The sequence below is a fragment of the Lathyrus oleraceus genome, chromosome 3, assembly GCF_024323335.1.
Source record: "Lathyrus oleraceus cultivar Zhongwan6 chromosome 3, CAAS_Psat_ZW6_1.0, whole genome shotgun sequence".
NCBI classification, from domain to species: domain Eukaryota; kingdom Viridiplantae; phylum Streptophyta; class Magnoliopsida; order Fabales; family Fabaceae; genus Lathyrus; species Lathyrus oleraceus.
The window spans coordinates 427,090,255-427,102,665 of record NC_066581.1 but is presented as its reverse complement, the minus strand read 5'-3'; the positions used below and the strand labels follow the sequence as shown (position 1 = coordinate 427,102,665).

General features: G+C 41.8%; 1 protein-coding gene across 1 annotated transcript; it reads right to left on the bottom strand.

The window, feature by feature from the left end:
- Positions 1 to 3,319: 3,319 nt before the first annotated feature.
- On the bottom strand, positions 3,320 to 9,031 carry LOC127131547 (uncharacterized). Its single transcript, XM_051060464.1, has 5 exons — positions 9,018 to 9,031; positions 4,297 to 4,517; positions 3,991 to 4,146; positions 3,770 to 3,819; positions 3,320 to 3,652 (listed from the first exon to the last, which is right to left on the bottom strand). The coding sequence occupies exons 1-5, from the start codon at positions 9,029 to 9,031 to the stop codon at positions 3,320 to 3,322; spliced, it is 774 nt and encodes a 257-aa protein (XP_050916421.1).
- Between the last annotated feature and the right edge of the window lie 3,380 nt (positions 9,032 to 12,411).

The following is a 12,411-nucleotide window of genomic DNA, read 5'->3' as shown; positions in this document are numbered from 1 at the left end:
TCAGAACCTGTCCAGCACACCACCGGTGTTGGACCTCCAGTCACCTTCTCAGGCGAGGTCCACCGGACTGGTTCACTCATCACCATCAAGAAAATGAAAAAGAAGGACATGATCTGAAAGAAAAAATTGCGTATAGCACGAATCTGACCTCAATTTCAACTAACTTCGAATATATAAAAAGATATGAGGAGTTGAATTTTGAGGTGTGTCAATTGAGTTGCTTCGATTTGACCTCTAAGCAACTCAATCTTCTTGCCTACATTGGTAGGACTTCAGACAACCAAAGATCCAAGAGAGTTGAGTAGAATTGAGTGAGAATCGAAGAGATGAAGTTTCTGAAAATTACCTTCAATGTTGTGCAGAACATGATTTTTCTTGCTTTAACCTTGATATGTTCACACTTGAGAAGCTTGCAGGAGAGGTTTAGCAATGGTACAAAGCTTTGGATCCTGGAGTTCTTGAATCTCCAAACAGTGAGATTCAAACTCAATTTTCAAATTGAAAATTCTCAGGTTTTCCTTTGAAATATGAGGGTTTTAATTGGGGGGCAAAGATGGCGCGCAAGGCATGTTTGAATTGAGCTCAGAGGCCTTGTATTTATAGCATTTAGGATTGATAATTGTACACTTGAAAAATTGTTAAATTTGGCAATGTGATGCACAAGCTTGCATGGGCGTGTACAGGCCCATGAAGCAATCCATTTTGATCCATATCCAACTGTTTTGAAGTTCAAATGAGGCCTGAGTGGCAAGGCAATGATATGTGGAGTTTTGGACATTTGATTTTCTCCAATGATGTAGCTCTGTTAAAGCCATGCGCATACCTAGCAAACTTCATCTAAAATGCATGAACTTGGGTTCTTTGGAAAGCTTATATCAAGGGAAACAAGTTTGATGTTGAACACTTTTTCATTTGGAACTTGGATCATGGTGAATTTGAAGGTGGAAGTTTGGAAATTTCAACATGTTGAAAATTTTTCTAAGTGTCAAGCCATATATCTCAATATTCCACCTTGCTTAACTTTTTATGTGAGCTTCAACTGAGAAACGTGTCTTTATCAAAGTTGTAGCTATTTCAAATACCTTAAAAATTGTCACAAATTTAATGTCATTTGGATTTATAATGGTAGAGTTATGCATTTTTAAAGTTTGGAAAAATCACCTGTTCAATAGTATAGGTCAAAAATGACCTATAATGTATCCTCATATCACATGCTCATAAAAGTTGAATTAGCTATCACTCCAAACATAAACGTTAAATTAGACATCTTGTATTTGATTGTGCAACTTGGAAATCTTTCATCTAATAAAAATTGAGCAAGTTATGGCCTTGGGAAATTGACTTTCAAATTAGGGTTTAGACAAAATGACCTATAATCTTTCAACATATAAAATGATTTTCCAAGCAAAACTAGATCTAGGTATCAACATGAAAGTTTTTTGGAATGTCATTTAGAGTAATTTTTCTATTGGAATCATTTTGATATGGTGAAAATTGTAGGAGATATGGTCTAGGGACACCCAGTTTTGATCAGATGAATTCATCTGGCCAACCACCATCAACCAACTTGCTACCTTCAATATTTTGACTTTCTTGGCTCTTGGTAGATCATATATGCATAAGATGATGAACTTTGAAGTGTCCCTTTAGAAATTTGATCAATTGGTGAGATGGCTTATTGGAGAAGTTACTCAAGATACCCAGACAAACTAGGGTTTCCAAGGCAAACCACTTCCAAACTCTTGAAGAATACTTGATAAATATCTCATGTAGAAATCAATGGGACTCATATATGATGCTTACAACCATTTGAGGGTTAATTCATGGTTGTTCTCTTTGCCATGAGGGTCTCAAACCCTAGATATGAACTTGATAAATCAATGGGATCATGCCCTACCTATAAAAAGTTAGGCAAATACAAAGACATATTTGTGGTATTTTTGTTAGTAAAATGATAATATACAAGTATGATACAATCACATAGTGCTTGGTGATCTCTCCCAAAACAAACCCAATGAGAGAGGGGTAAGGAGGATGCCAAGGTATGATCTCAATGCTAATGCATATGATGAAATTGCATGAGGGATCTTAGGGTCAAAATTAGGGTCTTACAAGACATATGTAGATACTTTTGACTCAAAGCATCAACCAAAACATTAGCTTTACCTGGATGATAATTTAAGCCAAAATTGCAGTCCTTTAGAAATTCCAACCATCTTCTCTACCTCATATTCAACTCCTTTTGGTCAAACAAATACTTTAAACTCTTATGGTCTCTAAACAATTTGAATCTTGAACCATAAAGATAGTGCCTCCAAAATTTTAACACAAACACCACTTTTGCCAACTTTAGATCATGAGTAGGATAGTTCCTATCATGTACCCTCAATTATCGTGAAGCATAATCCACGATTTTACCATCTTGCATCAACACACCGCTCAAACCAATTTTAGAAGTGTCACATTATACTACAAATGGTTAGTGAGGATATTTCAAAATCAAAATTGGAGTTGTAGTCACCTTCTTCTTTAACTCTCTAAAGCTCTCTTAACAATGAATATCCCACACATAGGCCTGACCTTTTCGAGTCAACTGAGTTAACGAAAGGGCTAAGTTTGAGAACCCTTCGATAAACTTGCGATAATAACCTACCAACCCCAGGAAACTTCTTATCTTTGTAATTAGTTTATGAGCCTCCCATTGTAGAACTGCGTCTACTTTGGATGGATCCACTACAATTCCATTACCATAAGTAACATGCCCGACGAAACTCACCTCTTGCAACCAGAACTTACACTTTGATAACTTTGAAAACTACTTATTCTCTTTTAACACCTATAATACAACCCTCAAATGCTCTGCATGTTCTTCATTCTATTTAGAATAAATCAGAATATCATAGATAAATGCTACGACAAACTGATCAAGACAAGGATGAAAAATGTGATTCATATACTCCATAAACACACCAGGTGCATTTGACACGCCGAAAGGCATCATTGAATATTTGTAATTATCGTATTGAGTTTTAAACACCGTCTTCTAAATATCTTCATCCTTAACTTGGATCTGATGGTAACCTAAACTCAAATCAATTTTGCTAAACACATAAGCTCCTTCCAGCTAGTCCATCAAATCGTCGATTCTTAGGAGTGGATATTTGTTCTTAATCAGCACTTTATTCAACTGTCGATAATCAACACATAGTCGCATACTACCATCCTTCTTCTTTACCAACAATACTGAAGCTCCCCAAGGTGACACATTTGGTCTGATAAACTTCTTTTCAAGTAAGTCTCCCAACTGATTCTTTAGTTCTCACAACTCTGATGTTGACATTTTGTATGGTGCCATAGAAACATGTATAGTACCAGGAACAAGATCAATAGTAAACTCCGCCTCTCTCTCTGGCGGTAATTTTGAAATATCATCTAGAAACACCTCTGGAAATTCACATACCACTGGTAACCCTTCAACTACTATTTGACTCTCAACGGACAAGGAAGAAAACATTGCAAACACTTTAGCTTCATCTTTCAACAACTCTTCCAATTGACTAGCAGATATGAAACGTGCTTTTTGTTCATCATCAGGAGCAAGAAGTCGTACTGACTTGTTGTAGCAATTGATATGAACATGGTTGAATTCCAACTAGTTCATCCATAAGATGACATCAAGATCACTTAATGGCAGACAAATGAAGTCCACACCAAAGTCTCTCCCATAAATTGACAGAGGATAATTCAAGCAGATTAAAGAAGTAGTCACCGACCCATTAGTTCGAGTATTGATAACTAGTCCATTATTCAAAGTAGACACTACAAGACCCAATCTTTTGAAACAGTCAGTAGAAATAGACGAGTGTGTCGCACTCGTGTCAATAGTGGTAATCAAAGGAATTTTGTGAATGTAACACGTACGTCAAATCAATCTGTCGGAACTGGTAGTCTGAGATCTTGCTAGTGCAAACACTTTCCCTCCAGACTGACCTTTCTTTGGCTTTTGACAGTTGGTGCTTATGTGACCAGGTTTCCCACAATTGTAACAAGCTGGCACATTAGTCTTGCAATCAACAATGAGGTGTCTTGGCCTTCCACAATTGAAGTACTTCTTTTCATCACTCTTGCATTCCTTGGCGTGATGCCCTGCACCACCATACCTATAGCATTTGATAGGAGCGGGATTCCTCCCCTTACTTGGCTTCTTACCCTCTGAAACCTTATGTTTCCCTTTGTCAGCTGGAGCACTACACGATTTTCCATGATTCAGCTACTTTCCCCTCTTCTCACTCATACTTTTATAATGAGCAGGCTGAGCCCTGTTGTCCTCATTATAAATCCTCCATTTGTTCACCAGTTCCAGAAACCGACGAATCCATTGATAACCAATGCCCTGCTTAATCTCAAGGAGCAACCCATTTTCGAACTTAATGTATTTAGAAGCATTTGCAGCTGCACCATTATAATATGGACAAAATTTCACAAGTTCCTCGAACTTGGCAGCATACTGTCGCAACCTGAAAAATACAGTATGCGAAAAAACAATCGGCGAAAGAAATGACAGAAGAGTCGCCACCGTGCGTTATTCATCCCAAAGGAGGGAAAGGAAACGCTCGAAGTAAACCTGAAAAAGGAAAGGACAAGACGGGGTCTCGCAACCAAATCTTGGGTTCGGGAGTCGGTTATGCGAAGGGAAGGTATTAGCACCCCTACGCATCTGTAGTACTCTACGGGATCCACTTTTGTAGTTCTTGTCTAAAGGGTGTGAGTTTATCTTGTGCTGTTTACCAAAAAAAAAGGGTTAAATGAAAATGACTTGCGCGGATGTCGCATCCACTGCATACGTATCTCATTTGAATATGAGAATCAGAGTCTTCGTAGCTCGGCTACCTAGGGGTTAAGGGTAATTGTGCTCGCTAAGACATCGCGTCTTATGCCTACGTATCTCATCTGGCCTGAGAATCAGAGCAAAACGTAGTTCGGCTAACTGCGGGGTTATGGATTGGGTTTTGGACGAACGACGTCACTACGTAATCTACCGGATGCTCGACCTTTGGAGACTTACTCGCCTGTAGTAGAAGGGCGAAAAGGCAAAAGGGCAAAAAGGGCAAAAAGGCAGTCCTCGACGAAGGAACCGCGCTACCTGTGGGGATACGAACACATACAAAACAAACATGTATAAAGTAAACGTGCCAACAAGGGGCTCAGAAGTAAATAAACAAAAGAAAACAAATGCCTCCTATCGAGGTCTTCCAGCTAAGAATTATGGGAATGAGGCAAACCTGATGGGAGAGACCGGTTGAAATGTTAGGGTTTGCGTGAGATGGGGGTTACTCTGAGTTCTCTGTCAGGTTTCTCTCCATGTTTTGTCCAGGGTTTTGTTTCAAGGAAACCTCGGAGTATTTTTGCTTCTCTTCCTTTTTCTGTCTGATCTCCCTCTTTTATAACCTGATTTTCATGGCTTTGCGGGCTCAAATGAGAGAGGTCCAAGTCCAAGTTTTTTCTATTATATTTTATTTATTTTTTTATTATTATTTTTATTTATTTATTTATTTATTTATTTATTTATTTTTTTCGTTTTTTTTTTTATCTAATTCTGATTGACATGATGAAATGCAATATGAAATGCTAAATGAATGCATGAATGAGGGGGGTAAATTTTGGGGTGTTACAGCTGCCCCTATTCAATCATCAGCTAACCCGAGTAGGATGAAAGCGAACAGCTTATCAGACAAACGGGGTGAGCTGTGATTGAATACCAAAGACAGACCGAAAATTTGCGCTCCGAGAACACCACAAAAACGCGGAAATACACCGCGCTGGTTATTTTTCTTCCGATCCCCTAGCTGGATCTGAATCAGTCTTCTGGCTTAATCTGGAGTTTAGATCCTCTGGCTGAACCTATACTCAATTTAGTCCTCTAGTTGGATATTAATTTTGATCCTCGGGCTGGATACGATTTTGATCTTCTGGCTAGATCTTCTTCGATCTTCTGGCTAGATCTCCTTCGTTTCGATTCTCTGGCTGAATCTATTTCCTTTGATTCTCTGGCTGAATCTACTTCGATCTTCTGGCTAGATCTGAATTGTTGCGATTTTCGATCTTCTGGCTAGATCTTCTTCGTTTCGATTCTCTGGCTGAATCTACTTCGATCTTCTTGCTAGATCTGGATTGTTTTGATGATAAATTCCCATCATTAGGATCCCGCATCTGAGGCATGCGCTGGTTGACCCTCTTTTGAAATCTACACTCAACCTTCATATTATATATGCAGCTTCGAGAATATTCCACTTTTGGGCTTCGTACATATTCTTCGGGCTAGAACATGTTGTAACGACTCCTCAATTAGACTTGTTGGGGAAATAAAGCTTGTAGGAGACTTCACTAGGGAATCTTCAAATTGAGCCTTAGGCTGGATCACTGGAACACGATTCTCAGGCTGAATCTTCAAAATGAACCTCAGGCCGGATCATTGGAACACGATTCTCAGGCTGAATCTTCAAAATGAACCTCAGGCCGGATCACTGGAAAACGATTCTCAGGCTGAATCTTCGAAATGACCCTCAGGCTGGATCACTGGAAAACGATTCTCAGGCTGAATCTTCGAAATGACCCTCAGGCTGGATCACTGGAAAACGATTCTCAGGCTGAATCTTCGAAATGACCCTCAGGCTGGATCATTGGAAAACGATTCTCAGGCTGAATCTTCAAAACGACCCTCAGGCTAGATCACTCACGCTTGATCCTCTGGCTGGATCTCATGACCTTGGTTGTAAAGTAATTCTTCAGTCCGCTTGGAAGAACCTGTTTATCAGCTTATGTGTATGCTTGATATGATATGCATGCAAATGCAAATGTTATGCATGGAGTAAAAAGAAATCTGCTTGGGGAAGCAAACTCCGGTAGGGAACAGATCGCTGTATCAATCCTTGAATGCTCTGTGGGGAATGATTCGTCTGCCGGGACCAATGAGCCACCAAAAATAAATTGGCTGCTTGAAAAGTTGACCTTGCGGGGGGAGTATCAATTATGGAAACTTTGTTCGGCGAGGCTCTGTGAGGAGAGTCTGTGGGGAAAACACTTCCTGGGGAAATGTCGTAGGAAACGACCTTTGCTGGGGATATGAACTTGCTAATCGCCCTCAAGCTGGGGATTTACAAATCTGTTAAAAATAATCTGTTGGGGAATGAGATGAACACTGGGAACACCACCCTCTCATCTGTTGGTTATGCAACCACTTCGCTGTTGCTAGGAAGATACAGTCTGACACTGTCAACTCCGCTGGGGATATATAGTCTGGATACTGTCAACTCTGCTGGGGAACATGCTCTGCTGAGGAGAGACTTTGTCAACCGCTTGGGGATGAGGATTCATGACTTGGCATCCGGTTCCTGTGACCTGTAACCAAAAATACACGTATGCCTTGGGGGAATTACTCGGTTTGAATTCACCGTCCGGGATTAAGCACATTCAAAGCAATTTTAAATGTTTTCCTGTGCAAACCATCTGCAAAAGCCACCATTATGTTCATATGCAATATGTTTTATCAAAAATTCGGACATTTTTGCAAACAAACTGATAAATGAAAAATAAAGAGGCTCTTTAACTGAATTATTCAACTCTTACTGGGGAGAAAATTTGTGCCAGGAATAGGCGAGGGTATCAGGAAGCTGATCCCTGAAAAGAGGTGATCGCTATAAAAAGAGAACTATCCTAATGGCAATGGGGATCCGGGGTCCCACCGAGTTTCGACTCTGCTATGGCTCGTATGTCCTCAAGACGCTCTGCTCATCTTGCTTTCTGAAGTGGATGATTAGTCGATCTTTAACCTTCGAAGATTGTCGGATTGAATGAAACGGTGATATAACACTGATGAACTCAGATCACAGTCATTCGCTTATTCCCTAACTTTTGCCTAGATCGCCCCCTTTTCGGGTTTTCAATCCACCGGGATACCCATTTTTGCCTGAGCCGCCCTTTTGGGTTTTCGACTCACCGGGTGTACTCTTTTTTTATATCCCTAATTTTTGCCCGAACCTCTTTATTCTTTTTTTTTTGGTTCGTCGGGATGCCCTTTTTTTGTCTGGACTGTTCTTTTTATCGTCCAGCGGGTCTATTTTATGCGAAGTATATTTTTTTTTAACTGCGTCTGAGTTAATAGGGGGCGGGAATCCTTCGCCATCCATGGTTGTTAGCATCAAAGCTCCGCCATAGAAAATCCTTTTAACCTCTTACGGACCCTCATAGTTCGGTGTCCATTTGCCCCTGTGATTTGTGTTGGGAGGAAGAAATCTTTTGAGTACCAATTCACTGACTTGATACCCCCGAGGGCGCACTTTCTGACCAAATGCTTTCTTCATTCGTCTCTGACCGAGATACGTCAATTCTGGGTACGTAGTTCAGCATAGCACCTTAATCATCGAAGACAAGGTAAACAAAGCACCAGCAAATTGGTTTTCTTCAAAAGAAAGTCAACAATCTTCTCGTGTAGTCTCTGTAAGGAGCCAGATGAGGTTGAGGTGTATACCATTTCCCGTTGGTTTGATTGATGACCAAAGCTAAATCCCCGTATACATCCAGGGTTTTAATCTGTATATTGACGGCTTCCTCAAGTCTTAGGATACAAGCTTCGTATTCGGCTTCATTGTTGGTGCAGGGAAAATTTATTCTGGCACCAAATGGCATATGAACCCCCTTCCGGTGTGATCAACACTACACCAACTCCGCGACCATTGACGTGGACCGCCCCATCAAACATCATAACCCATTTGGATTCAGGGTCAGGCCCCTCCTCCGGGAGTGGTTCCTCTCAATCTTTCGATTTGAGAAACATGATGTCCTCATCAGGAAAGTCAAACCTCATAGGTTGGTAATCATCAATCGGTTGCTCTGCAAGATAGTCTGACAAGACACTTCCCTTGATGGCTTTTTGTGAAGTGTATTGGATGTCATACTCTGTCAGTATCATTTCTCACCTAGTAACCTTTCCGGTAAGTGTTGGCTTTTCAAAAATATACTTGACCGGATCCATTTTTAATATCAATAGAGTCCTGTGAGTCAACATATACTGTCTTAGTCGGCGAGCAGCCCATGCCAAAGCGCGGCAAGTTTTCTCGAGCAATGAGTATCTTTGTTCACAGTCGGTAAACTTTTGCTAAGGTAGTATATTGCATGCTCTTTTCGACCTGACTCGTCATGCTGATCGAGCACACAACCCATTGACCTTTCTAACACAGTCAAGTACATGATCAACGGTCTTTCCTCTGGCCTGTAGACTTGCCCCGATCTTGATCTCTTTCTTGTCGTCTGCGGTACCGATGTTGACGGTCTCAATCACCTCCTGATAAGGTGTAATAGCTCGGTCCTCCTGTTTCAACAATCTGGCTAACCCTTCAGGCAATTCACAATCTTCCTCAACCCCTTCTTCGGCTTAATAGATAGGATTGTCGAAGTCATACTTGGCCATAGCAGTGTCGTTAGTAGTGAGATCCGGGTGGTACGCTCTGCATGATGGAGGATCATGCTTTACCTTAGAATGAGAGATTTTTTTTTTGGAAAGAAAGAAAAAACGAAAAAAGAAACATTGCCATTTTTTTTTGTAAAAAAAAAACTGAAAGAAAGAGAACACAAAATTGTTTGCAAAAGCCGTCCTTTATTGATGATAAAAATAATTGCGAAATGTAACTAAATGGATGGCCCTACAAATGAGCCGTTACACCTTGGGCAAAGTGTAAGACTTTATTATGCATGTAATAAAGGAAAACAATAAAAATCACTCTTTTTCAGTAGAGTAACCCGGACGGTTTTTTCAGACGACCAATTGTCGAGCTTTTCTCCCGGGACACACGGGCGAATCCAGCTATCTAAGTCACAGTCGCTGTCAGCCTTGTCTTCATTTACAGCATTGACGATGTGGGGAGAAACCAAACCCCTGCTGGAGAGAGTACCGGTTTCATTCTTCTGAGATCCCGGAGCATACCCCAATCCAAACTTGTCTTCTTTGATGACTGGCTCCACAAATTTGCCCCAACCTTGGGCATCACCAGCTTTAACCACTTCGACAGCTTGCTTGTATGAAGAGATAGAAGTCCCTACCTTCTCAAACTCAAGTGAAAAGACAGCTTCGGGCGCGACCTCATTGATGTTTATGGCTTCGAAGCCCTGACACAGCATCTCGTGCATCTCTCCGTCCATCTCTACATACTTAAATGTAGACAGGTGGCTAACAAAAATATCCTCTTCACCACAGACAGTGACGACCTGACCTTGTAGTTCATATTTGAGCTTCTGGTGGAGGGTAGAAGTAACAGCACCGACAACATGAATCCAAGGCCGACCTAGCAGACAGTTGTAGGCAGGCTGGATATCCATCACATAAAAGGTGCTCTTGAACACCTGCGGTCCAATCTTAACTGGCAACTCAACTTCGCCAAAGACTGCTCTCTTAGAGCCATCAAAAGCCCTCACAACTAAGTTACTTGGCCTCAGGATGGTGTCATCGCAATCCAACTTCATTAAGGCTTTCTTTGGAAGAACATTCAGAGAAGAGCCTGTATCAACCAAAACATGGGAAAGCATCACCCCTTTGCACTCCATTGTGATATGCAAGGCTTTGTTGTGATTCCTGCCCTCAGATGTCAGGTCATTATCGGTGAAACCTAGCCCCCGGCTAGCGTTTACATTGGAAACTACCGACTCCAACTAGTTAACAGTTATCTCCGGTGGAACATAGGCCATATTCAGTACTTTCAACAAGGCTGCTCTGTGCCCCTCAGAGCACAGCAATAGTGAGAGAATGGAGATCTTTGAGGGTGTCTGATTTAGCTGGTCGACTACCTTGTAGTCACTTTTCTTGATAATCCTCATAAACTCATCCACTTCCTTCTCGAATGCGGTCTTAGGAGGATCTTCCTCAGTAGTAACCTCTTCGGCGGCCATCTGTTTCCCTTTAGCCTTGGCAGCTTCCTCGGCTTCAGTATTCGCGCGTAATGTTGATGGTGCAAATAGGCGTCCATTGCGAGTGAAGCCACTAACCCCTCCAACATTGTCTACAGCGGAGCTACCAATGTCAATGTCTTCTTCGTTAACTCTCTGCCCCTGGCAGTAGATATCAGCCCCATAGTGCCACGGGATAGCACTGTCTTTCTCATACAGAACGGGTCCTGGTATTGTGATGGTGATCGGACCAACCACAGTCGGTTGAGGGCTGTCAGAGTAAATTGCAATTGGTTCTGAACTTTCGATGTTCACCGCTGCTGGTTCTGTACTTTCTGGGAAATATATTGTTGTCGGAGCGAGTCTCTCGGGAACATATATTTCTTCAGGAGTGAAATGAAACGTCACCATCGATACATCATTCTTCACTGGACGGGCCTGATCGAACTGAAGACAACCTTCATCTATCAGTTGTTGAATACCCCTTCTCAAACTGTCACATCCGTTTTCGGCAGCTTGACAATTTCTGCATTCTTCCCCATAGCCCGGGAAAATCTGTCCTTTCAGAAGTCGGTCTTTAACCACCGATAGCGAAGTCTTCACCTTAGTCACATCAGAAACCAAATTCAAAGTTTCCCCACTATCAACAGCATTAATCTTCTGCCCGCCGTGAGCCGGCATCGGGTTCTGGATAACATTAGGCACCGGAGCAAAATTGATAGCCTGGGCATCTCTCAAATCTTGTACCTTTAACTGGAGAGCCTTGCAATTATCTGTAGTATGGCCAGGTGCGTTGGAGTGAAAAGCACATCTGGCGTTGACATCATAACCTCTAGGCAAATTATTGGGATCGATTGGTGGGGCCAGAGTTCTCAACGTAACCAGATTCATGCTAATCAGCTTGGGAAGTAATACTGAATAAGGCATTGGGATTGGCTCGATGACCCGGTCCGTCTGCCTTGGACGTTGTTGATAGTGTCTCTGCTGACCCGGATTACCTCTTTGTTGTTAGTTGTTGTACCTGGGTTGTTGTTGCGGATGATATTGCGGTTGAGGAACAAGTGTTGGAATAGTGACTGCGGCCACTTGATCTTGATAACAATTAGGGCGTCCTCTACCCCTGCCTCTGCCGGCATACACAACGCTTGCCTCGCCTTCTTTTCTTCGCTGACCGTTACCAGCAAACGGTCTCTTGGGACCTGATGAGTTAGAAGCACTATTGTCTTGAATTCGGCCCATCTTCAACAGACTCTCGATTCTTTCTCCAGCAATTACTATCTCTGCAAAGCTGATTGACGGGCAAGCAGCCAATCTCTCAATATAATTGCCTTGAAGAGTGTTCATGAACATGTCCGCCATCTCCCTTTCAGACATAGCGGGTTGGACGGACGCATCAATCTGTCTCCAATGCTGAGCATACTCTCTAAAGGTTTCCTTGGCAGTCTGAGACATACCTTGCAACAAGGTCCGATTTGG